At 45.7% G+C, this 26,608-nt stretch overlaps 1 protein-coding gene across 1 annotated transcript in view; it reads left to right on the top strand.

The window, feature by feature from the left end:
- Positions 1–24,837, top strand: part of SMARCC1 (SWI/SNF related, matrix associated, actin dependent regulator of chromatin subfamily c member 1) — a 122,284-nt gene extending 97,447 nt beyond the window's left edge. Inside the window, exons 26-28 of the mRNA XM_052636447.1 lie at positions 4,862–5,123; positions 19,674–19,850; positions 22,383–24,837. Of these exons, the coding sequence (XP_052492407.1) occupies positions 4,862–5,123; positions 19,674–19,850; positions 22,383–22,480 (537 nt within the window). The 3' untranslated portion in view covers positions 22,481–24,837. The remainder of the gene's footprint in view (positions 1–4,861; positions 5,124–19,673; positions 19,851–22,382) is intronic.
- Positions 24,838–26,608: the final 1,771 nt, after the last annotated feature.

The raw sequence follows: 26,608 nt of genomic DNA, 5'->3' as shown, positions 1-26,608 counted from the left end.
TCCACCAGGCTCCTCTGTCCATGGGGTTCTCCAGGCAAGAATACTGGAGTGGGTGGCCATGCCGTTCTCCAGGGTATCTTCCCAGCCCAGGGATCAAACCCAGATCTCCTGCGGCAACTGCATTGCAGGCGGTTTCTTCATACCTCTGAGCCACTGGGGTAGCCCCCTTTCATCTTTGTACTGCCTGTCATGTAATTGAATCTAATGGTAGACAGGCACTGTGACATTATGGATAGTTTTATCTGAGATTAAGAAAGCTATACTTAGAAGCGAGTTTACTTGAAAAGACACAGGGCTTCAGGCAGCAGGCACTTTACAAGGACTTTACAGGTGACCGGTCACAAAAATGATGTCAGCTCCGCTTTGGGATTTCCACCTCCAGAAGCAGGTGTGGAAGCAGAAAGATGCAGTTGAGTTGTTTTGTTTTTCCAGAGGTGTACAAAGGAATGATTATGCCCGCTTATTTCTTAAGTGGATTTCTGTTCATTGATAACAAACCTTTCAAAGGAAGGTGTGTTTGTTTACTTCGGTTCTGAGGCCAACTAGTCAGAGTCTTCAGGGCTCTGCCACTACCCTTGGCAGTGTAGATGGATTTTTGAGGCTGCCACTTTCTTTTACTGTTTCCCACCCCTCCTCCCTGTCCTATGCAAATGAAGTTGGGAGAGAAGCTCTGTGTGAACTTCAGCTGCAGTTGCAGCTGTGTGTGCGTTTGGGGTCTTGTTGTAGAAAAGTGCTCTGTTGTGTTCCGGTTCTGCTTGGATTTGCTGCTTTATACATACACAGCATCGGAATGAAGAGGGAGAGGAAGGCAGAGTTTGAATGCTCTGGGGGTCGAGGATGTCTTCCGATCAGAGCCACAGGCAGCTTTGTATGATATTGGGTTCCCTAGACCCATATTGGAGCCGCGAAAGAAAGTGAACAGATTCATTAGCTCCCTGTTTTTACAGGAGTAATCTACACTATTTGGCTTAGCCGTGGGGACTTATCTATAGTCTTTGATCATAGAAAAAGGAGAAAAGAAAGTCAGGTTATCTGAAGCATGTTACTTGGTCAGTTTTAGTGTTTTGTTTTGTGGTTACACAAATAATATGAATACATTAAAAAGTGACTTCAAATTTATTCCTAGGAATAATCACTGTTAATAATTTAGTGTCTTCCAGAACATTTCCAATGAGTAGATAATGTTTGTATGTGACCACAAAGTGTTTTTATATATATATATATAATTGATAGAAATATTATTATTGCAACTTGTTTCTTTTCTGGTCAGTGTATCTCAGACATAAATGTACATCAAAAATAATACATTAATGACTATCCTTATACAAACATACATACAGTTTTCTAGCACAGATGTCCACATATAGAATCGCTGGATTATTGGTTTTGTGAATTTCAAGTTTGCTCAGAGCTATTGTACTCTTCTCAAAAATTCACAGTTCACATTCACATTTGATTGCCACAGAAGTGGCAGTTAGATTGCGTAACAGTGGTGGTGCTAGTGGTATAGAACCCACCTGCCAGGGCAGGTTAGATGTAAGAGATGTTCAATCCCTGGGTTGGGAAGATCACCTGGAGGAGGGCACGGCAACCCACTCCAGTGTTCCTGCCTGGGGAATCCCATGAACAGAGGAGCCTGGCGGGCTACAGTTCATAGAGCCACACAGAGTCAGACACAACTGAAGCAACTTTAGCATGCAGGCAGCAATAGTCAGTTACCTGTAACAAGAGAGATTCCTTTTGTATGGTGGGGCCAGTATGTGTCCATAAGCTCTGCTGCAGGCTCCCCAGAACAGAAGTGGTCCTCCTGGAGCCAGCTGGTAACCTGCCGTGAACATTGCTCTCACTTCACAGGAGCTGTTCGTTGCACATTTAATCTAAAGCTTAAATTGGGTTCTTTCCAGGTGTGTGTGTATGTGTATCTATGTGTGTGTGTATATTTAATCACATCCTTTTTAATTCTTCTAATTATCATTTAATTACTTTGTATGTTTTGAAGTGATAATTGAAGCTCATGAGAAAATAGTATAATTGAGGTCAGTTCATTTTAGACAAGGACTGGACTTCCCTGGTGGCTCAGATGGTAAAGCACCGTCTGCCTACTATGTGGGAGACCTGGGTTCAGTCCCTGGGTCAGGAAGATCTCCTGGAGAAGGAAATGGCAACCCACTCCAGTATTCTTACCTGGAAAACCCCATGGATGGAGGAACCTGGCAGGCTACAGTCCATGGGGTTGCAAAGAGTCAGATGCCTGAGCAACTTCACTAGACAAAGAAGGTGGGGCAGATTTCTGTCTTCAAGATTAATGCTTTGATACTAAGGTCAGCTCCTGAAGAAAGGCTAGTTTGATTTAAAAACAAACAAACATGGAGAAAGGTAACATTTCCCTTCAGAGACACAAAATCTCCCTCCAGTAACAGTTCAGCTTTTTATAAAGCAGATCTTGACCTATATTCTAGAGTTCTTACATAACTGCAGGACTTCAGCCAAGCTGTCCAGAGCAGTAGTGGCTCAACAGAAACATAGGTTGAGGTCCTTTTCTGGCAACCTCGTAAGTCTAACTTCAGGGTAGTGCTAAATTTCCTGGAAAGAACGGTTAGAAGAAAGCAAAACCTAGGACTTATGGTCAGAATCTTTAGATTTCTCTTTTTTTTGTTTGATTTACCTTTTACCTCCATTATCTCACTGATTAGTCATCTTGCAGAGCTGGACTTCCAGAGGATTCTCTGGCTGTTGAGAATTTTGTTCTCTTACAGCTCCCTTCCAATTCTGAAAAGAAGGGTATGTTACTGAGCCGGCTCCTGCCTCTTCCGGTCACTGTTAGGAAGAGCCCCCACCAGCCTGTTAGACCGTGGTAGCAGTAGCACCCTGTCTCCTCTCTCCTGATCACCCTCTACTGCTGCTAAGTCGCTTCAGTCGTGTCCAACTCTGCACGACCCCATAGACGGCAGCCCACCAGGCTCCCCTGTCCCTGGGATTCTCCAGGCAAGAACACTGGAGTGGGTTGCCATGTCCTTCTCCAATGCATGAAAGTGAAAAGTGAAAGTGGAGTCGCTCAGTTGTGTCCGACCCTCAGCAACCCCATGGACTGCAGCCTACCAGGCTCCTCCGTCCATGAGATTTTCCAAGCAAGAGTACTGGTGTGGGGTGCCGTCGCCTTCTCCACATGATCACCCTCAACCACTCACAGAATCCTTTTGTTTCAGATCTCCATCTCCCAAGGGAGACTCTGCAAGCCAGCTAAACACACTCATGGTATAAGTGTTGCCATCTGTTCTCTCCCTTTCTTCTCCTCCTCACCTGGCCATGCTGGTTGGCTTCACGCTGTGTCCACGGCCTGTCTTCCCACACCCAGTCCATCTGTGGATGTTCCCTCCTGGCTAACTCCTGACAGCCAGTGAAGCTTCTCACTAGGCTCCTTAGGGACTTCTCCCCAAGCTGCTCTCTGCTAAGAGCCCAGATTCGCAAGCAAATACTCATGCATATTCTACCTAGATTTTGCTAATGATAGTATGTAGTATTTATCTATAAAACTGACTGCTCCTGAAAGCCAAAACGTTACATTTCCTTAACTTGGAGTAGTGCTCTCCAGCAGCAATGTAGTGAGCCATATATTTAATTTAAAATTTTCTAGTAGCCACATTAAAAAAAAAAACAATAAAATCATAAAGATAGTTTTTGTTTAATGCAATATATGTATGTTATTCTTAACATGTAATCAGTATGAAAAGTTAATTTTTTTCAGGTTTCAAAATTCATTGCAGATGTTACATTGATAGTACATCTCCTTTCAGATTAGCCACATTTCAAGTGCCCAAGAGCCATTGTGGCTGCTATAGATAAATGCCTCCCAGTGAATAAGATCTTGCTCTCGACAATGGTGGGGTAGAACATTATAGAGTAGAAATAGATCAAACCCTCCTTATGATCTTTCTAATGCTTACTTCTAGAAACCTGAATTTTTATTTTTGTTCATGTTAAAGATGATTTTTCTCTGTCAGCTCTGGGTTTAAATTAATTTTGATGGCTTTTAAGGTGACCACCCATTCTGTGCTACTGTTTGGCATATGGTTTCTGAATTTTCTAGCACATATAATAACTTACTTCTCATGTATTTATAATAATGTATTTATTATTTATTTATAATAACTTACTTCTCTTATTTCTCTGTATTTTAATTTGGGTCCCAGAAAGATTATCTTGAATACTGAAATGCTTATTTTCTTCAGACCACGAGTCATGTAAATTTTTATTTAGACTTTGAAAATATGCTTTGAATGTGTCACCCAGTATAATTTTGGCTACTTGGAAGCTAAGATTTACAGTAGCAGTGCCAAAGTTCCTTCGAGAAGATGTGTATCTTTTCAGCTAAGGCCACGTCCACTCGTGCAGAGGATTTAACTGTGATGTCACATTCTAAAATAGTAGCCAAAAAGGATCACTTTCAGAAGAGAGCACCTAAAATGGTTGGACTTGAAATACTAGTATCTTAAGGAACTATCAAGAGGACAAGAGATGCTTGTGTCACCTGAGAGAGTAAGGCGGTCATGGAAGCTATTTTTTAAATATCTGAGGGCCTGGCAACAAAGGGATTACCTGTGCGCTGAGTACAGTTGCCCCACATGGGGTGAAAGTTCCAAGGAAAGGCAAATCTTACACTTAACATAGAGAAAAGCTTGACTTCAGTGCTACTCAAGAAGCAGTGCCTTTTCTCTGACTGTGGTGGTTGCAGGAGAGGAGGTGACTATGTAACGGTGATGAGGTTTGGGGAACTTCGGCACCGTGTGGATGTCCTGTGTTGGCATCCAATCCTGAGAGCCTCTCCTGGTGTCATTTCTCTTCCCCTTTCTTTTCTTAACAGTTAGAACAACAGAGGCAGCAGTTGCTTACGGAGCGCCAGAACTTCCACATGGAGCAGCTGAAATACGCTGAGTTGCGAGCCCGACAGCAAATGGAACAGCAGCAGCATGGGCCGAACCCTCAACAGGCACACCAGCACTCAGGAGGACCCGGCCTGGCGCCGCTGGGAGCAGCAGGACATCCCGGCATGATGCCTCATCAGCAGCCCCCTCCCTACCCTCTGATGCACCACCAGATGCCGCCGCCTCATCCACCCCAGCCAGGTGAGAGGAAGCTGCTCACAGATGTGGCTGGGCTCATCCCTATGCTCGGAGCATGAGAGGGGCAGACCTCACTGTTGGGGATTTCTGACTGAGACCGGGCAGCATGTCCATCGTCATCCAGGACGTGGTAGACAAGTGAATCTGGCTTTGTAGCCATCAGCACATGAAGCCTGCTGGGTTCTGTTTCCAGGGTCCTCTTGGCATGATGCCTTTTTCTTGGATAGGTCGCCAGTATATCCCAAAAGTTCCTTAAAAATTCATCCTTGGATTGTCTACGCTATTTTTTTAATGGACATTTCAAAGTACAGTGATCTCTTACGATGCATTTTCAGTGATCATCACCTTTATGCCATTCTTAGCTTTTTGTTGTAGAAGTCTTCTGTAGGTGAAAGTAGAATAGTGTAATAAGCCTCCAAATACCTATGACACAGCTTCACTTCATGTGTTGAAGAAATCTAGGTCTTGCGCCTGTGGCTGTGCCCGATTGTGCACTCAAGGTGCATGGTGTCATTTCACATGGCCTTCTCCCCTCTTTCCTCCTCCCACACATCTCCCAAAAATAAACCACAGGATGGCGCTGGATATTTTCGCAGGTTTAGGGTCACTTTGGGGATGCAGACATTTTTCCTGTGGTATCCGTTCTCTCTTGGTGACATTCAGGTTTGCCAGTGGTTTTGGTGTTCCTAAGTTCCCCATTAAATGACTCACTTAAGATTTCACCTGCCAATGAGAATTGCTTCCTAGATCAGTTATTTCATCAGGTGTTGCAAAATGTAAGATTTCTGAATTAATTGTCCTTTCTGCCTTTATTTATATTCAGTGATTTGTTAGCAGTGATTCTTTTGTTACAAAAGCTTTTATTCACCAGTCATTTTATTACCCTGAAAATCAGTCCTTGCAAGAAAGCCTGGATAAATGCTTCATTCTTTCCCTTTATTTATCAGTCATCTGAATAATGAGTCCTCCCTCCTCCCCCAAGCCACCCCTCCACTCCCCCACAAAGAGTCTCCAAAGGTGACCGATAAGGATTTTTCTGTTGCGTGTGTATGCTTTTAGTATTGTGAATTTGTATGTCCTGTATTTTTATGTGTTTCAATGTTATGGACCTTACTCATTTTCATTCTGAAATTGTCCCATCTTTTAGTTCATGGGTGCCCTTCAAGTTGGCAGCTTTTTACCACCTTGAAAGTCGAGCTCACAATTCTTTCAAACTTAACTACTGACATCATTAAAACTTAAAATGTACCTTTAACTGCAGCATCTCTCCCCATATTCCTTCCCTTCCTGTAAGGTAATATATGTGGCTGTGTGGTGTACTATATTGCTCTAGCAACAGTCTTCCTGTAAGATTTTTTAGGTACTTTATGGGAATGTGTCAGGTGCCTCCAGGGCCAAAGTCTGTACTTTAGGGTGGGATGCAGGCTCTCTGGCCAAGGCGTGCAGAGCTCAGGTGAAATAAAAATAGAAAGATCCTTGGAAGCCTGAGAAGATTCTCATTGTTACTAATGTCGGTTGACCTGACTTCTCAAATGGCAGAATTTCTAAATCTCATAGAAATAAACAAGGTATGTTTGCCTGGGAAAGCCATGACTGAAACAACTACGATCTGACAGTTTATGTTACCAACATGAATTTTTACGTTACAGCCCCAGACATGTTTAGGCATTAGTTTTTATTGGCTTGACCCAAAAATGGGGCTTTCTCTCTCGCTCTTTCTCTCTCTTTCACACACGCACGCACACGCACACACACACACACACACTCTGCACTTGTGGAGTTTACTACCACTATTAGACTGGCTGCTTGATCTGTATGACATTTGTGAAGATAGTTTCAGAAGTCTGCCAGGCTCATGACACAGGATTGCTTTACTTCTCAGTCCTTCTGTCTGTCTGCTTGAGTGGGTCTTAAAATCTAATTTTCTAACAGAATGATGATCCCAAAGTGATTTTTTTTCAAAAACAGTTATTTTAAATTTTTCTTTAAACTCTTGGGATAAATGTTTAAGAAGAGGTTTGCTGTGGCATTTGTTCTTAATGGTGTTGTAGCATCACCATCCGCAGTAACTATTCACAGAATTTCTCAGGAAGTTCTCCACCATCTGCATTTAGAAAAAGTATCCTTCTGCCTTTTTTTCTAAATTACATCCTGGGGAGAACAGGTGTTTATATGCCAGGCCCTTCGCCCACAGTATTTTTACTTACTTCCACTGTCCTCCCTTTAGAAGGGAAGAACTAATGCATGTCAAGGCTATGTTGCCTTGCTGGACGATGGAGCCAGGCTTCCTGCCGGACTCCCTCCTATTGCAAAGTGATAGCACGATGCCCCTTCCTGTGATGGAGGACCAAGTGGATTGGTAATAGACTCAGATACAGCTATATTCTTTCAGGGAGACAGTGGCGAAAAACTAGAGTTCGTAAAATAGTCTGAAGAATACAGATAGGTTATGTTTCTCTTTTTACTTAGAGAAATAGGCTTTTCTTAAGTGAATTTGGAAGAAAAGGATCATTGTGTGTCTAATGAGAGTGTTTCTGTGCCAAGCTATTCTCTCTGTCATGTGGTATGTGAGAGCTTAGTTCCCCAACCAGGGATCGCACCCACACCCCCTGCAGTGGACGTGTGAAGCCTTAATCACTGAACTGCCAAGAAAGTCCCTCTTTTCTTGAAAATTTTTTTATTGAAATGTAACATACATATGAAAAAATGCACTAGCCCTAGTAAATGCTTGATGATTTTTAACAAAGAGAACGTACCTTTGTAACCAACACTCAGAAGACCCCTCATGAAGTCCAACACCATAGACCAGTTGGGCTGGTGGTGAATGATGCCTGGATGGGCTCTCGTCCTGGTTGTTGTCGGTTTGGCTTCTTTCACTCGACACTGCGGATGTGAGATGCATCTGCATCGTCACGACTGGTCATGGATTTGCTCTTTCTTCTTACTGCACGTGTTCCACTGTGTGGCTCTGCCGTGATGTGTTATATACCATGATCCATTCTCCTGTTGATGGATGCTCGATTCTTTTCCATTTTAGTTATTAGAAATAGTGCTGCTGTGAACATGCATTTGCCCTTGTCTTTTCGAGGCATTGGTATACATTTCTGTTGTGTGCGCCCTGAAGTAGTGAAATTTGTCGTGTGCCTAGAATGAGTCTTAGGAAGTCCATGTATTCACATTAGTTGATGCTGCCAAAATTTTGGCAAAATGGTACTGCCAGTTTACATTCTCTCCCTTAGGGTACAAGAGTTCCACCACCTCAAGGTGGTCATTTTCCATAGTTTCCCCTTTTGTGGGGTTGCTTTGGAGTTTGAATATAAAAATCAGATGTGTTGGAAAGTAAAATTATGAATAATAAATTGAACCCACTAATTAAAAGCTAACTTAATATTAGCAGTTCAGAAAAGACTGGTTTTAACAGCTAACTCTGGTACACCAGATTCTAGAAACTGGCTAAAGGGGCTTTTTGTATTAAGGCAAGTGAGGGAGTCTGTAATATTTTAGGTGGAGAACAACTTTAGTTTCTTATTTGTCACAGGCGTAAGTTCATAACTGTGAATATAGTCCTTCTGACTAATATTTCCTAGGGTTAGAAAAATTAGCAGGCCGTAACATTTATGTTATAAGCTGGGGGTAATTATCCAGGTCAGTAGACTAGCTTTTGGTATTTGGCCAGAATTTATGGTGTGTGAAGGAAGGAGAAAAATCAGCCTCTAAAAACCAGCAAAGTTGGGAAAGTGGTGAAAGATGGTCAAGTGGTGAATTTGTCCAGCTCTCTGACTTCATAGAATTTATGTTATTTTGTAGATAAAACACATGTAATCTTTCTCCACATAATTGGCCATCAGTTCATGGTAGAACCCATTAAAATATGGCTCCGTGTTGTGAGACTGTCAAGCCCTTTTGGGCCCAAGCACCAGAGGGGCTAGTATAAACCAACACCTGTAAATATTCCATTTAGTTTGTACCTCTGCAGTCCTTCCATCCTCCCCATTAATTCATTCATGTGCTTAGAATTTTTGTGTACAGAGTACATCTGTTTGCTGCTATCTGTCTTCTTGGGCTCTTACTATTTGGTCGTACCCCTTACTCACCTGCGAACTCTAGCTTTTTGTAGGTTTTGTTCTTCTCCCTGATAAAGTGTCCAAAGATGATTTATTTTCATCAAACGAAAAGTCAAAGGAAGAATCTCCAGTGTACAGTTGGCAGGTGGAAACTGGAGGTGCCCATAGCCGTCCTTATACCACCCTTAGGTTTTGTCAATCTTCATAAAATACACAGCACTGCACTTTGTCTTTTCATTTAAATTGAAACACAGTTTGATCTCATAGAAGTGATTCGAAAATTAAAGCCATAACTAGTTCTTCCTGCATGACTGCCTTTCTCAATTGGCACAGATGAAAGAGTCATGGCAGCCAGCAGTTCTTGAACACATGCTTGCCCACAGCCCTGGCCCACTGCATTCATGACAGCACATGGGGAGCCAAGGAGCATGGCGGGGTAGTGGCTGCTCGTCCCTGGGGTGTTCTTGATGGTGATCAAGGAGGACACCTGTTACTGTAGAGTGTCTCCCCCAGGGGCCTTGGCACCTAAAGTCATCCCTCAGTTTCCACCAGGGGTTGGTTCGGGACCCCAGTCGGGGGTGCATGAATATCCATAGATGCACACGTCTCTTAAAGAAAATGATACTGAACAGTGAATACAGTCAGCCCTCCATACCCGCAGATGCCGATCCCATGGATACGGAGGAACAGAGGGCCAAGTGTATTTTAGGGAGATTGCCTAAAAATCTAGGATGTGAGTGCAGTGTAAGCTCTGCCTTCCCCTCGGGCTTTTAATAGTAAATGAGGTGCTCTTGAGTATTCATGCCTCACGGATCTGGAGTGAGCCGCCTGCATTGGGGAAGCCTTTTTTTGTGTTTCTGTATGTGAAAAACGGAGAGAAAAGGACATGTTGGTTTAAATAACCTGTATCATTTCCTCATTAATAGTGTAAGAATTTTTATAAGTGCGCCCCCCCCCCCCCCCCAAAATCAGAGTAGGAATTGATCTGATCTAGTGAGAACTCAGGGATGATAGAGATGTGTTAATAATAAAACTAGAATATTTTGCATCAATGAATAAAATACTGGTTGTTCAATGAAATTTCCAAGCAAGGCATTAAGTGCTTGACTTTCAGGCCCCCACGTTAGATCCACTTACACAACCCTCCCTGTGGGAAGTAGTGCTCAGGAAAGGATTACAGCCACTCACTACTTCCTAGCCTCTTCTCTCCCCCTAACTCAGAGCCCCACACTGAAAAGGGAACTGGACCAGCTCATCACGGCAGCCAAGTTTTTATTATCTGCGGTGCCTTGGGTCCTACTCGCATCATGTGATAACAAGGCTGCCGTGCCGCTTTCCGGAGTGGCAGGTTATCCCCACAGAGAGAACAGTGAGGGCACAGTCTTCAACAAAGAGCGTCTGTGGGCCTCCCCCCTCCCGGAAGCTGCCTCCGGGGAGCCCCGGCTTCCCCTCACTTGGCCCTCATGGTTATTTCCGTTCTCTGGGGGACTCGCCAGCGGGTGTGTTGTGGGTGGTTAGAAACAGCAAGGAAATGTGCTTCTGGTTGGAAGTTCATGGCTTCCCTTTCGTTGTTTTGTATTCTTTTACCCACCTGCCTCTCCCATCCCAGAGAATAAATGTGAAGTCCTTAGATGATACTCTGTTGAGTGTGATGGCTGTAACACTTCAGTATAAGGTCTAATAAACCTGAGAGTGAGAGGAGTTTTCCACTAGGCAAAGCCTAATTTTAGCAAACCTTCCAATTTTTCAGGCTTCAGATGCCTACTGCTTTAAAAAAAAAAAAAATCTCGTATGTAGGTCAGACTCCCACCAGTTTATGCTTTGATGCTGCTGTTCTGAAGCCACATCCCTCTCTCACCTCCCTCTCTACTGGAAAAGGAAGCACCTGAGATTTTTTTTTTTTTCCCTTAATAAAAATACATGCCCACACCCTTTATTTTGTTTGGTAAGGCCTGCCCCTATTCATTTTGGGTACCTGTGAGCCAGACTTCTTAATGTTCAGTAAAAATGAAATGCCTTCACATCTTGTCATCCACTTAAAAATGATGAGACCTATATCAAAAACCAGAAAAGCCAAGGACGTTTAGATCGCAAAAGAATAGGGGATGACTTACAAGAAGTTGGTTTTTGGCTTCTCCTCAGTCCTCTTAAACTCTACCCCTCTTCAAATTTTGTCCTTAGAAATTAGCTTTTCCAGGGAAAGGAATACCCTTCTAAGGCAGGATGATGTACAGGAAAGGACAATGAACCTTGGGGTCAGACAGCTCAGTCCCTTGTTCCTTGTGACTTGAGACCAAATTCCATTGCCTCTCTGACTTCATTTCCTTAATTACAGTCTGGGCCCTCTCTTTCAGTCTTTCTAACAACCTGAAAGATTCCATGAGGTCCCTGTCATTGCCTGCAAGTGACACACCCCAGCTCAGAGCAGCATTCTGTCTCCTCGCTATCTGTTCTCTAAATCCACTGCCCTGGGCACACCAGCGCCTCCGGATGGCACAGAGACATTGCCTCACTCATAGTGTTCCTTGCTTTCCTGAGGAATGTCTGTCTGTGCAAAGTCCCACAAGCAGAAGTAAACTGTTGTTCCTCTAGTCCTCCCTTTCTGGTGCCAGCTCTTCCCAAGGAGCCATCGTCTTCTCATACCTTAAATACCAGTACTCCGGTGGCTTTATGGCTCCGTTTATGACAGGAGGATAGAGGAACTCTGTTGTACAGAAAGCTTCAGGATTTATTGCAAAAGAAAGGGTTTGTTGTTTTGTTTTCCAGCTGTTGGGTATATAGTTTCGTCTTAAAAGCGTAGAGCGCCCCTGGCCCAGCTTGTTATTATACAGATTTAGGGTAATAGAGGAGTCAACCACTGCCTCTGAGCAGGTGGCTTGGAAGCAGCACTTACAGCTTATCCCAGTGTTGCTTTAGTAGATAGCACCTTGTGAAAGTTGAAAATGTCAGTTGCTCAGTTGTGTTCAACTTTTTGCGACCCCATGGACTACCCCACAAGGCTCCTCTGTCCATGGGATTCTCCAGGCAAGAATGCTGGAGTGGGGATTCTGTCCATGGGATTCTCCGGGGGATCTTCCCGACCCAGGGATGGAACCTGCGTCTTCTGCATTCCAGGCAGATCCTTTACCATCTGAGCCACCAGGGAAGCCTGTGCGTCTGTGTTAATGTGCCACTGATTCCCCTCTCTCCAAGACTGTTTCTGGAGCTAAGTGTTTAGTGCAACAGGGTTTCCATCATATAGTCTACTGGAAGACGGATGCTCCACACTTTCATCCTCAGAGTGCTCTGTGTTACGGGCACCATGTCTGGAGCCAGAGCCCCTAGGTCAGAGCCAGGCTCCCTTACTTATGACATTGGATGAGCTACTCAGTCTTTGTCTTCCCCTTTCATAAACATGGTAACTCATAGGAACAGAAATGTAGGGGTTTCACATTTCTGGGAGCTGCTGGAGCAAGGTCATGCTTCCCTCCAGGAGCTCTCAGGGAGATCTGTTCCTTGCCTCTTCCAGCTTCTGGTAGCTGGTAGCTTTCCTTGGCTTATGGCCACACCTCTCTTTACTCCATCTTTATCTTCCTTCCTGTCCCTGTGTCTTTTCCTCCATGTGTCCCTTATGAGGACACTCAGCATTGGATGTAGGGCCCACCGAGATAATCTAGGGTGACTGCAAGATCCTCAGCTAAAATCTGCAAAGATGCTTTTTCCAAATATGGTTACATTCACAGGTTCCAGGTATTAGAATGTGTGCGTATGTGTTTGGAGGCCACCATCCCACCCACTGCAAGGTGCTAGCAAGTATGTTTGTTAGAGTTATATATTGCAGGAGGCAGAGCAGTCTCTTTACTGTTGATACAGTGAAGAAGAAAACATGGTGCTTGGAATTAAAGTTTATATCATTTTTTTTTAATGCTGACTGGTACATGAAGTCCTTTCACATGACCTGTTGGATTTGAGCACAGAATAGTATGGTAAAGAATTAGATTTAGAATCAAAAGACTTGGATCTGATTCCTCTTAAAAGTTTGAAGACCGTAAAGAAATCTCTTAACTTTTTCTGAGCTGCTGTCTACTCTAACTTGAGAACGTTTGTTCTTCCTCTCATAAGGCAGAGCCATAGACATAGTAAGGCATCACAGCAAACCATTTCCCTGATCGTACAGAGAACTGGATGTTAGAGTACAGCATGTATTTAGCATTGCTGTTTATAGTAATCTCAGGAAACTGAGGCTTGGGTCATCTTAAACAGCTTGTCCAGAACCGCTCATCTAGGTCAGCGTGAAGTGGAGATCGCACTGTTCAGTTTGCAGTCTCATTCATCTCTGCTTTCCCTGTTGAGAATGGTATTGTAGGGGCTTCCCTGCTAGCTCAGTTGGTGAAGCATCCGCCTGCAATGCAGGAGACCCCAGTTTGATTCCTGGGTTGGGAAGATCCACGGGAGAAGGGATAGGCTACCCACTCCAGTATTCTTGGGCTTCCCTTGTGGCTCAGCTGGTGAAGAATCCACCTGCAATGCGAGAGACTTGGGTTCGATCCCTGGGTTGGGACGATCCCCTGGAGAAGGGAAAGGCTACCCACCCCAGTATTCTGGCCTGGAGAATTCCATGGTCTGTATAGTCCATGGTGTCACAAAGAGTCAGACGTGACTGAGCAACTTTCACCAGTACTTTCCCCTTTGAGAGTGTTATTGGGTGGCTTACTGACGGGTGTGCTCACTGGTCAGCCAGGAGTTTGGGCAGCCCATACCTTGCTCAAGATATCACAGTGGAAAACTCTTTTGTGCTGCTGCAGATAAGAATGGTTAGCACTGAGCAGTTATGTGTCCGTTCACAAGGCATACACCTGGTCTGTGCTCTTCTTTCTTTCTTTCTCCCTTACTCAGTCTGACCTTTTTGTAAAGGCATTCTTCAGTGCTCTAATGTCAGTTTTCCAGAGAGAGAGATCTGAGAACGGCTGGCAAAATGTTCTTCCTAACTTGCTCAAAGGCCTCTTGTCCAGGTTGAACTGGGTAGAAGGGGGCAGTCTGTACCCATTAACAACCATGAGCTGTATTATCTGCTCTAGTGAACAGCTTCCATTCATCACAGCAAGTCCATTAAAAGGGTTCTTTCATCTCCAGGTTGAGATTCTGTAGGTCTGGACTCAAACTAGGCCTCCTGTCCCCAACAAAGCAAAGATCCCTCGTCTCTCCCTGCTCACCACCTGGAATACCAGTAGAGAATCAGTAGAGACGGAGAGTTTCCTAGGTTGCTCACCGGTAAAGAATCCGCCTGCCAAGCAGGAGACACAAGTTCAGTCCCTCGGTCTGAAAGATCCCCTGGAGAAGAAGATGGCAACTCACTTCAGTACTCTTGCCACAGAAATCCCATGGACAGAGGAACCTGGTGGGCTGCAGTCCATGGGGTTGCAGAGAGTCACACGAGACTGAGCGAGTATATGACAACAGTAACGAGATTCAGAGAGTGGGAAACAAAGCCTTGTGTTTAGTAATGACCTCGCACGTGTGTGGTAAGAAGGAAACTGGGAGAGTTCCAGAGGACTGACCCTAATTCTCAGAATAATGAGGCTCTGTGTGTGCTGCTTACCTCCCATTGGAAACTTTGAGGGTTCTGCGCCTTCCCTTCGCCCCATCTCAGCGTTCCACTGGAATGGCAGCCAGTCACGTACCTCCTGACCACAGAGTGAAAGTCCTTCCCCATTCTCTGCACTGCACATGCCAGTCAGATGCCAGACTCCCATTTTTTCTCCTTTTCAACTTCATGCTTGCCCCCTTCCTCTTCCTCATTCTCTCATCCATCTCCAGGATGCCTGTAGGGTGCTGTTCCCAGCTCTTTTCTGCTCAACCTGCCCTCATTCAGCCCCTACTTCTCTGCAAAAGCTCTTCTAGACTCAGACTCCTCTGCATTCCTTCTTTTAAAAAATAAAAAAGACATTTCTTTAAGGCTGTGCTGGGTCTTCGTTGCCGCATGTGGGCTTTCTTTAGTTGCAGCTCATGGGAGTTACTCTCTAGTTGTGGTGCATGGGCTTCTCGGCTTTTCTGTTGCTGAGCACGGGCTCTAGGGTGCAAGAGCTTCAGTAGTTGTGGCTCCCCGGCTCTAGAGCGTGGGCTCAGTAGTTGTGGCTCACAGGCTTAGTTGCTCCAGGGCATGTGGGGTCTTCCTGGACCAGGGATCAAACCCATGGCTCCTTCACTGGCAGGCAGATTCTTTACCACTGAGCCACCAAGGGCACCTCTCCCCATCCCTCCTTATCGCTTTGCATCACACAGAAAATCAGGCGCTTCTCCAGAACCCTTTAGCCAGGCCCCTGTAGCCTTACTGGCCACGTCTTTCACCTCGTTCTGTGTGCTTGACTCATCCAATCCCTTGTGCCTTGATTCGTGTAGACAGACCAAGCATGGACAGCTTAGTTCTAACCTGGGAGTTTTTTTTTTAAATAATCTTTTGAGCTCATTACTCCTACGTGTACTGCAGGTGGTAGACAGTAAGGTGATGTAGTTATCTCAGAGGGGAGGGCAAGTATGAAGAAAGTGAAAGTGAAGTCGCTCAGTCATGTTCGACTCTTTGCGACACCATGGACTGTAGCCTGCCAGGCTTCTCCCTCCATGGGATTCTCCAGTTCAAGAGTACTGGAGTGGGATGCCATTTCCTTCTCCAGGGGATCTTCCCGACCCAGGGATCGAACCCAGGTCTCCTGCATTCCAGCCAGACGCTTTAACCTCTGAGCCACCAGGGAAGCCCAAGTATGAAGAGGCTGCATATAAATGAAACAACATTCATATTATCTTCTGACTCTGTAAGTCAGGCTAGGCCTTGTGCTTACTTTAGTCTCCTGTTACCCTGTTCCTAATTCTCCTCCATTAGTTTGTATACACATCATCCAGAATCCTAAATTGTCCACAGATTGGTCTTAATTAGCCACAAGGTATCAAGTTCGTTCGCTTGCTCCTTCCACAGTTTTCCCTTGGTTTGCCTGCCTACCCTTCATGTGTCCTCATCCTTTGTATGGCTTGTAGGGCACTTGGCCTTTGTGTCTTTCATCTCTGCGTCACCCTCTCTATGGATAGCCTTCAGCACTGCCTAAATCTGTCCTTGCCCTGTGGCCCAGGCCCCAGCAGCTTTAATGACATGTTCAGTGGTGTGAGGGTGGCAGTCATGTCAGCCCAGCAGCTACTCTTGCTTTCTCTAAGGAGATTTGATCAACTCGTTCTCCAGCATGTGGAGAAGACCTCTGGGGCTCTTCTGCACTTCCTCAGATTGCATAAGAGCGCAGGGGTCCCCCAGAGCCCCAGACTTGCTCTCCTGTTTATTCTGAGGCATAAGGCCAATGTGTTATGTTTTTTAAAAAGCAATCTTGGGATTTTCCTGGTGGACCAGTGGACCTCCATGCTCCTAGTGCAGGGAGCCAGGTTGAATCCCTGGTCAGGTTATTAGATCCCACTTGCCGCGACTAAGACCCAGTGTAGCCACAGGAATCAATATTTTAAAAAGCAATATTTTTAAAAATTAAAAAAAAAAGTCCCCCAGAGACAATGGACCACCTCTCTTCTTGCCTCTTGTGTTTCACTGAGGTTCTCTTCATGGATACCCTGTAGTAAAAGGCTTCTCTCTGAGTCCTGGCTCAGGGAACAGACACTGGAAATAGAATGGTATGAGGCTTAAAGCTTTGTCTTTGTTAAGACAGGCCCTCTTCTAAGCACTGCTAAAGAGCCCTTCACTTGAGCTGTCTCCTCTCCTGCTGTACCTCTGTTAGGTGCCAGTTAGATATCTGGTAGTGTGTGTTCCTGCTAAGTTGTTTGAATCATGTCTGATTCTTTATGGCCCCATGGACTGTAGCATGCCAGGTTCTTCTCTCCTCCTCTACCCCCAGAGTTTGCTCAAACTCATTTATGCAGAGTACATCATGAGAAACGCTGGGCTAAAAGAAGCACAAGCTGGAATCAAGATTGCTGGGAGAAATATCAATAACCTCAGATATGCAGCTGACAACACCCTTATGGCAGAAAGTGAAGAGGAACTAAAAAGCCTCTTGATGAAAGTGAAAGTGGAGAGTGGAAAAGTTGACTTAAAGCTCAACATTCAGAAAACAAAGATCATGGCATCCGGTCCCATCACTTCATGGGAAATAGATGGGGAAACAGTGTTAGACTTTATTTTTGGGGGCTCTAGAATCACTGCAGATGGTGACTGCAGCCATGAAATTAAAAGATGCTTACTCCTTGGAAGAAAAATTATGACCAACCTAGATAGCATATTGAAAAACAGAGACATTACTTTGTCAACAAAGGTCTGTCTAGTCAAGGCTATGGTTTTTCCTGTGGTCATGTATGGATGTGAGAGTTGGACTGTGAAGAAAGCTGAGCTTTGAAGAATTGATGCTTTTGAACTGTGGTGTTGGAGAAGACTCTAGAGAGTCCCTTGGACTGCAAGGAGATCCAGCCAGTCCATTCTGAAGGAGATCAGCCCTGGGATTTCTTTGGAAGGAATGATGCTGAAGCTGAAACTCCAATACTTTGGCCACCTCATGCGAAGAGTTGACTCATTGGAAAAGACTCTGATGCTGGGAGGGATTGGGGGCAGGAGGAGAAGGGGACAACAGAGGATGAGATGGCTGGATGGCATCACTGACTCGATGGACGTGAGTCTGAGTGAACTCTGGGAGTTGGTGATGGACAGGGAGGCCTGGCGTGCTGCGATTCATGGGGTCGCAAAGAGTCGGACACGACTGAGTGACTGAACTGAACTGAACTGATGTCCATTGAGTCAGTGATGCTATCTAACCATCTCATCCTCTGCTGCCCCCTGCTCTTTTTGCCTTCAGTCTTTCCCAGCATCAGGGTCTTTTCCGATGAGTCAGCTTTTCCCATCAGGCAGCCAAAGTATTGGAGCTTCAACTTCAGCATCAGTCCTTCCATTTAGTCTTCAGGGTTGATTTCCTTTAGGATTTTGGCTGGTTTCATCTTTTTGCATTCCAAAGAACTCTCAAGAGTCTTCTCCAGGACCACAGTTGGAAAGGATCAGTTCTTTGATGCTCAGCCTTCTTTTGATCCAACTCTCACATCCATTCATGACTGCTGGAAAAATCATAGCTCTGTCTATACACACCTTTGTTGACAGTTATACCTCTGCTTTTTAATATATTGTCTCTCTTTGTTATAGCTTTCTTTCCAAGGAGCAAGCATCTTTTAATTTCGTTTGTTTGTAGTTTAGCCAGTCCTTGCTTTTCTTTTTGAAATTGAAATTAAAAGGCAGGATTGGCTAATTAAACCAAATCTGGTCTATCTCCTGTGTTTGTAGGGGCCATAAGATAAGAATGGCTTTTGCAGTTTAAGTAGTTGGAGAAAACTAAAAAATGTTTATGTCACATGAAGATTATGGGAAATTCACATTTCAGAGTCCATAAGGGTGTATTATAATACATGTCACCTATTTGGTATGGCTTCCCTGGTGGCTCAGTGGTACAACAAATCCACCTGCCAACGCAGGAGACATGAGTTTGGGAAGATCCTGTGTCGGGAAGATCCCTTGGAGGATGAAATGGCAACCCACTCCATTGTTCTTGCCTGGAGAGTCCCATGGACAGAGGAGCCTGGCAGGCTACCGTCCATGGGTTGCGAATGAGTTGGACAGTGACTAAACAACAGCAAAACTTATTTGTTGCATATTCTCTGTCTTCATGCTACAGTAGCCAAGTTGAAAAGTTGTGACAGAGGCCATATGACCTGTGAAGTCCAAATATTTACTGTCTGGTTCTTTTCAGGAAGAGTGTGCTGAAAGTTCTGTAGGTTCAGTGTGAGGCCGAACACAGGAGGTGCTTCACCGTTCTTGTGTCCAGCGTCTCCCTTGTTTCACATCAGAGCAACAGGAAGAGATGAAGGAGTTGTCTGTCCCTCGTGTGTCTCCCCCACCATGGTTCTCCAGGGCTAGTGCTTCATGGCTGGGGGCAGAGCGAGAGATATTTTGTGTGTGAAAAGGACTTGAGACTTACAATTAGAATCCCTTTTTAATGGTGATTTCATGGTAGTGACCAATCCCCTTTCAGGCATACCTTCCCAGATAGCCTGTGCGTGCAGCTCGGTCTGGACTGAGCTTCAGTTCTTAGACTGTGCACTGACTTGCTGGTAAGCCCTCCATTCCCTGTGGTCCGTGCTTGGTATTTCGTGTCCTCAGGAAGATATTTGACAATCCATTGTTCACCCAAACTCACCAGAGTGAATGCTTTCTGTTAGGATTTTTTTTGGTAAAAGCATCTTAGAACTACCTGCCTATACCAGGGTTTAGGGTAGTCGTCGACCCCACAGAGTTGCCTCCCTCCATGCCATCCCTCCATGTCCCCGACCCCACCCTGAATTAAAAGCTAGACAAATTATTCCAGATTATTGTTCTGTCGATCTTTCGATCCTTTTGGAGGTTAGATATCTGTCTGTATTTAGCACTCTCGGGCAGTGAGTTGATTCCTGTCTTCCTTACCTTAGTACTCTGAATCTCCCTCCACAGGTCAGATACCAGGCCCAGGTTCCATGATGCCTGGGCAGCCCATGCCAGGCCGCATGATGCCCACCGTTGCAGCCAGCATCCACCCCCCTGGGAGTGGCCCCACCCCTCCTGGTATGCCTCCAATCCCAGGAAACATCTTAGGACCCCGGGTACCCCTCACGGCACCTAACGGCATGTGTAAGTACCCAGGCGGGGGGAGGCACTACCCTCGGGACTTTTGGGGAGAGCTGTACACAAGGGAGGCAAGCACCGTTTGTTCCCTCTGGGGTGTGACAGATCCCTGGACAGGATGGCCTGTGAGGGGCGCTTCTAAAAGCTGGGCTTTGGTCATTGCGCTTCAGCATCCCTGGTGGACAGGTACCCAGGTGGCGAGCACAGAATGCTCCCAGTTAGTCAGGAGCCTTCCATAGCCTTCGTGGATGCATTCGTGACACCAAGGGCTCTGGCAAGGCCAAGGGCACGCCTCACCCATGCCTGTTTGAGCCTACCTAATTTGAATCTGAGTCGATACACAGAACTACTGGTAGTTATTTTCTCTACAGGAGCCTTTTATGGATTCAGGATTTAAAAGAGGTAAGTGTAAAGAAAAGAATAGGGTCTGGTTTAGGGCAAGAATAATAATAAGTTTTTGTCGAATATATTGGTAGTGGCTGCTTAGACTTCGAAAGGAGTATTCAGGGCTGTGTTGAGAAGGAGTTTGAAGTCTTAGTGGGCCCCATCGAGCGGGCACATATGCTGCTGAACAGTGTCTGTGGCAGTGTGCAAAACCAGCTCGGTTTCGCCATGGAGCCCTTGTTCTGCTACAACCCTGGCCTCCAAAGGGGTGCATCAGAGCTTGGCCTGCCCTCTTACCCTGTGGACCATGGTAATGATTCCAAAATGCAGCTGACAGTGGCCATGTACCCCGCCACATCTGTGATCCCAGGTCCTTTTAGAGGAGGACCTGGGTCCTCATGAGGTGGAGTCAGCCCCTGTTTGTTTATAGTAATACAGCTTATAATAAAATGATAATGTATTTATAATACAAAAACATAAAGTAATAATAATGAATTTATAATACAATACAGAGAGCTAGGATGCAGAGGTATTCCTGGCCTCCAGGAGCTTTAGTTGGGAAAATAAAACATGAACAAGTGGATAGTAGTGTAGGATTTACCGTAAGTTACACAAGGCTATTAAGTGGCTTGAGCTCACTCTAGTTCTCTGGGAGACTTCCTAGGGCCAGGAGACAAGTGCCATCAACACAGGTGCATCTCCTTTCTCATTGGACCCCTAGGAACAAGGACAGATTTAGGTGCACAGAAGAAAGACAGCACTTGAGCCAGGTCAGTACAGGATCACAGTTGAGAAACGAGGGACTTCCTTGGTGGTCCAGCGGCTAATACTGCGCTCCCAATGCACGGGGCCCGGGTTTGATCCCTGGTCAGGGAACTAGATCCCCCATGCTGCAATTAATGATCCTGCGTGCTGCAACTAACACCCGGTAAAACCAAATAAAAAAAAATTTTTTTAAGCGATCTTTGTTGTTGAGTCAAGGATCAGAGACCATAGTCTAGTGCGCACCTCTTTTCCTAGCCTTGCTGCCCCACAGGCAGTGTAAAAATGTGCCGGCTGACCGGGAGGGTTGACCACGCTGCCGTCCCCGTTGCAAACATAATATCATTGGTCTTTACCACTGTCCTGTCCTGCTGGTAACACCTGATTTGTATACACGATTCCATCCTCAAGGGCCCTCAGTGCAGTACCTTGAGGGTGTGGAATGTTTGGGGTGCTCCCCATCACTTCCTGCCCCAGATGAATTTCAGGGATCCTGAGCTGCTGATTTGGCTTCAGGGCATTGGGCAGGCCTCATCAGGCAAGTCACTTCCCTCTTCAGGCCTTACTTTGCTCCCCTGAAAGGTGACACTAGGGAGTAAATTGGTGGGCTTCAAAACGCTTTGAAGAGCCTTAGCAATTGGGTGGACACCTCCTGAGGGGAAGGTTGGATGAATTAGCTGGTAAGCAAGGAGGTGCTTTAATTGTTTCATTCGTTTTCATCCCTGGCAAAATCTTGAAGTTTTTAAAACCGTGGATTGAATTATCTCTATGGTTGCTTTGTACAGTAAAGCAGTCAAAGTAGAAATAGGAAAGAGCGCCTTTCCTAATTGTTCCCTTCAGGACCTGACCTAGTTTTGGCCAAAAATTTAGAGACTACAATTCAGGAGTTGCGGGGCCTCTCCAGGCTATCCAGCTTGTTGGCCGCTGCCTCAAGTCAATCTCTGTGACCCTGGTGGAGACAGTTCATAAGAGCCAGCAGTTTCTGATAGGCAGTTTCGTCCCCAGCTAGGCTAGGCACTCTGAGAGAACGCAAAGAAGACACAGAACTTGTCCAGGAAGGAACTTATCATTTAACTGAAGAGATAGAATTAGCAGTGAGAACCATTAAGATAATGATAAAATCAAAATATAATTAAGTTCTGCAAAGGTCTGGAGGGATTGAGAGTGGGGCGGACTCAGACACCTCCGCACCCCCGAGCCGCGCGGGTCAGGGGAGCCACACGGGCGGTGACGTGGAGGTTCAGGTGGACCGCCCCATGTAGCCCTCAGCAGCAGCCGTGCCTCACAGGCCATAAAGAAACTTCCTTTATAAGTCCTGTTTCTCTGCATGGGCTCTTGCCCAGGCCCCTTGTGTTTCCGGCAATGACAAGTTCCTTTTGGATGTGTTTGCAGATCCCCCTCCACCGCAGCAGCAGCCACCACCTCCAGCACCTGCGGACGGAGGCCCTCCACCTCCCGCTCCTGGCCCACCAGCCTCAGCTGCACCGTAGCCCGAAAGACACAGGGGACGTCCGCGCCCAGTGCCCCCAGCTGGAGTGGGGATGACAAGACTTGTGTTCCTCCGCTTCCTTGGGTTTCTTTCAGGAGTTTTCTTCTCACAGCCCCAAGCACGCACCCTGACTTTTCCCCATTCCTCTTGCCACCCCTCTCCGTGCTCTGACACCTGCTGTGTTAGTCCTCCTCCAGCACTCAAGGGGGGGAAGCCCGTGCTGCCAGTGTGCCCTGGTCACCCTGAAATACCTGGCGTCTCCCTGACCCACTGTGGGGTATGCTGACAGTGTGTCTGCAGGTCCTGTCAACGTTAGTGGTCTATGTCTGTATCATTTTTTGCTCTCCTGCAGTTTTGTTCTGTTTTTGCTTTGTCTTATGCTTATATGGATAATGCTTTATAATCATTACCACTTTTCTTTTTTTTTCCTTTTGGTCATTATTGCTTTAAAGGAGAGCATCCTAAGTTAATAGGAACCAAAAAATATTGATGGGCAGAGGGGATAGCCAGAGGGGACAAACCTTAAGGCATTGTAAGTGACCTTATTTCTGCTTATCTGAGCTAAGAATGGTGCTGATGGTGAAGTTTCATGAGACTTTTGCCACACATGGACGCACCAAAATTTAAAGAGATGGGGAAAAGTGACCCCCCCGATGTTATCCTTAGTGAGGACCGTGAGAGCCTCCAGCCTGCCTGGCAGAACACCCCCTTTTATCCCTGGTAGGGGAGAGCACAAGCGTTAGAAGAGATCCACTCCTTGCCCTGGCCCACTGGTTCTGGTTTTCTATGCAGACGGTTTGTTTGATTGCTAGGGGAGGGGTTGGGCATTTTGTTTTTGTCAAAAGTGTAAGCAGTGTAAGCTTTGAGGGCTGTGATTTGGGAGGCATTCCTGAGTTCCCTGAGTCTAGGGAACTTTCCCACCAGGAACATTCTGAGGGTCTTGGGCAATGGTCATCCAGTGAATCTAGCCCACTGTTCACTGCTTTGTGTGCATTCTTTTTTCTCCCTCTTTACAAGAAAGAAAAAACTTAAAAAAAAAAAGTAGATAGTGCTGAGTTTAGCTCATGGACTTGGTTAGGTTGGCTGGGGTTACAGGTCCCCAAACTACCTCTTGAAGTAGTCAGGGTGAGTGGGATTTAGTGAAGCGGTACTTTAGGTTTGGGGTGGGATTGGAGAAGTGGGGCAAGACCAGCAGCCTCTCATACCTTCTCCCTTCCCCGTCTGAGATCTCACATTCCATCATCACATGGTTGGTTGTCAAGGAGATGCTGTGGGTACCAGGGAACTCACTTGGCAATCAAAGCATCATGGTTTGAGGGTGGGGTGCTCGGGCTGGGAGAGTGGAATGCCATTCCAGAGGAAGAGCCACAAAAATGCCTTAATATGAGCCCATTTCTACCCCTCCTGATGAGTGACTTGAGAGTTCTTGGTTTTCTCTTCTTGTCTGTCTTCCCTCTCCTCTATCCTTCCATGGGTGGGGAAACGGTGTTTTGGGTTGAGCTTGGTTTCCGAAGCACCTGGCCCCTTCACATTCTCAAGTGGCAGTTTCCTTTAGAATGCAAAGTGGAACATCTTTTGGATATCTTTTCTATATATTCTGTAAAGCTTTACATGTGTGAGGGTGTGGGAAGGTGTTTATAAAACACTTTAGAACCTTTTTCCTTAATATCAGAAAGCAAAAAAAAAAACAAACCACAATTAAGATTTGCCTTTCAAACCCTCAGGTGTTACCTCTAACCAGGTGGCCCTGGTCACCATCAGAGTACTGGAACCAAGGAGACCTTGTTCCTTCTGTGAGTTTATTCCAGACTGTTGGAGTGGAAATGAGCTTGTTCCTACTGGAGTTTAATTCCATTGCTTTTGACTCCAGAAAGACCCCAGTGCCTTTCGACAATGGCCAGGGTTTTCTGAATTTTCCCGCCAGTCTTTCCCAAAGGAAACTCATTCCAAATACCTTTTCCACTGAGGTCTTTAAAGGAAGATGGAGTTCTGGTTCATACTGTGGTCTCTCGCAACCTCAGGTCTTTAATGTGATCGCTTTCAAATTTAAAAGATCCAGGTGGAAATATTGTAACTATGCTGGTAATAATTCTACAGAATACCTGAATTCTTAACACTGTTGTGTTTCAGTATAAGTGGTGACTTTTTCTTTTTATGTCTTTGATCTGGTTTTGTTCCTGTAATACAGCCACCCGATTTTGTGAGGGGGGGAATAATACGTGGTTTTTGTACAAAAATGTTTCTCAGTGTGTTATTTTGGAAAAGTGAAGGGAGGGAGTTTGGGGAGACTGGAAGAAATTGATCAAGAAGGCCTAATCTCCCTCTTTTTCAGTGAATAAATGAAACATCATTTCTGGATTCTGGTCCCATTCTCTGCGTTCGTATCAGTTTCTTCATGTGTCCTAGGAGGAATCTAAACATTTAGCCTCACCTCGTCTTGGTCATTAGTTAAAGTTCAGTGGCTTGAGTTTCCTGACTGACTGACTACCTTCTCACCTTCATGAGGCTTAAGGAATGTCTGGTTGAGTGTTCCTGGCGCACTGTTGATTTCCGTGGTCAAACTGAAGAGACATGAGTGGATATTCTTCAGGAAAGGTGGCCAGCATCCTGGCACCTCCAGCAGAGTGGTAGTTCTGCTTGGTGCACAGGAGAATGTTGGTCAGGTCGCAGTTTAGACATCCCCGAGTCAGAGGCAGGCACTGAGGGCTGATGATTCTGTGAACTCTGGCACATTCTCATGGCCGGCCCTTGAGCACCCACAGGTGCAGGCCCTGCACAGAAAACAGAAACAGTGCTTTCAAGATGCTTGTGAACCCAGCGAAGCAAAAGAAGCGGATTCTTTGTCTCCCAGGAAGTGGACACTTGGTCCTTCATGAAAGTATGTTAGCTGATGGTGCTGTACTTTCTGACCTATTCGACCCTTCCCTCCAGTGGAAGAGTGCTGGAACCAGCTGGGTCTCACAGGACTCGACCACTCCTCTCGGGGTGATGAGGGATGTTAATCCTTGATTCAGACGAAAGACTGGTCTATCAACCTAGGTGTGAATTCTTTTTAGAACACACTAAGACTTGTACAGTTAACTAAGTTTCCACAGGTTTCTCGAATCCTTTCTGTGGAATAACCGCCTCCCGCCCCCAAAGGCAATTAAGAACAGCAGTTTTTCCAACTTTGGTGCAGATCAGGAACATCTACAACTTTGTTAACATACAAGCTTCTGGGCCGCATTCTCAAAGCTTCTGATTCAGCAGGTCTGTCTGGGGTCCATTCTGAAATTCTGCCTTTTTAACAGATTCTCAGGGAACTCTGATGGGTCTTGGGACTACCCTTTGAGGATTCCTGGTTATGAAAGTTGTATGATAGAGCAAGCTCTCTGCAGTTTCTGACAGTCACTCTGTGAGCCCATTAGTCTCATAAACATTTGAGAGCCTATTGTGTAGCAGGCACTAGAACCGGCATACAGTCATAATTATGAATAAGGTAAGGCAAGACCCCTGCACTCCAGGTCACTTAAGTTTTTGTAGGTAGAAATGGGGGATAACGTATATGGTTTGGGGAATACCAGACCGTCAAGAGGTTCTATAGTGCCAGGTGTCCACGAAGCAAAAAGGAACGGTATAATCAGTTGTTTCTTGGGGGATAATGTGCATAGTCTGTGAATTAAATGTTCTTCATGATTTCTGTCCTTCAAGGTTTGGTAAACTGAGGGTTGACCTTCAATTCCCAGAGGATGACTAAAAGGGTAGAAGAGAGAGTCCAAAGAATCAGCCAAAACAAAGTTTACTGAATTAATCATAACTACCTCTCTCTTGGGCCACCCTTCCCTACTCCAGCTGTCAGGGGACACCAGCGGCAGAGAACCTTGTGTGGCCCCCCATCTTGCTTCTGGCTCGCCCTGCAGAACTGGAGCCATCTTTACTCCTTTCTGCCTCCAGAGGCCTTTCCAGGCCCTTACAAACCCATGTGGATCAGCCAGATGCCTGGTTGCTGGCAGCCACCTTATACCACCACATACTCAGGGTACAGCCTTTGTGGGTCTCAGCAGAATCACCATTCCTAATACAGTACAGTGACACCACTGTCGGGCGGTCCGCAAGGGCTTTGGAAGTGGGCGGAGCTCCTGATTTCTTT

Source organism: Budorcas taxicolor, chromosome 1 (assembly GCF_023091745.1).
Source record: "Budorcas taxicolor isolate Tak-1 chromosome 1, Takin1.1, whole genome shotgun sequence".
Classification (NCBI taxonomy): domain Eukaryota; kingdom Metazoa; phylum Chordata; class Mammalia; order Artiodactyla; family Bovidae; genus Budorcas; species Budorcas taxicolor.
This window is presented reverse-complemented; position numbering and strand designations above follow the sequence as displayed.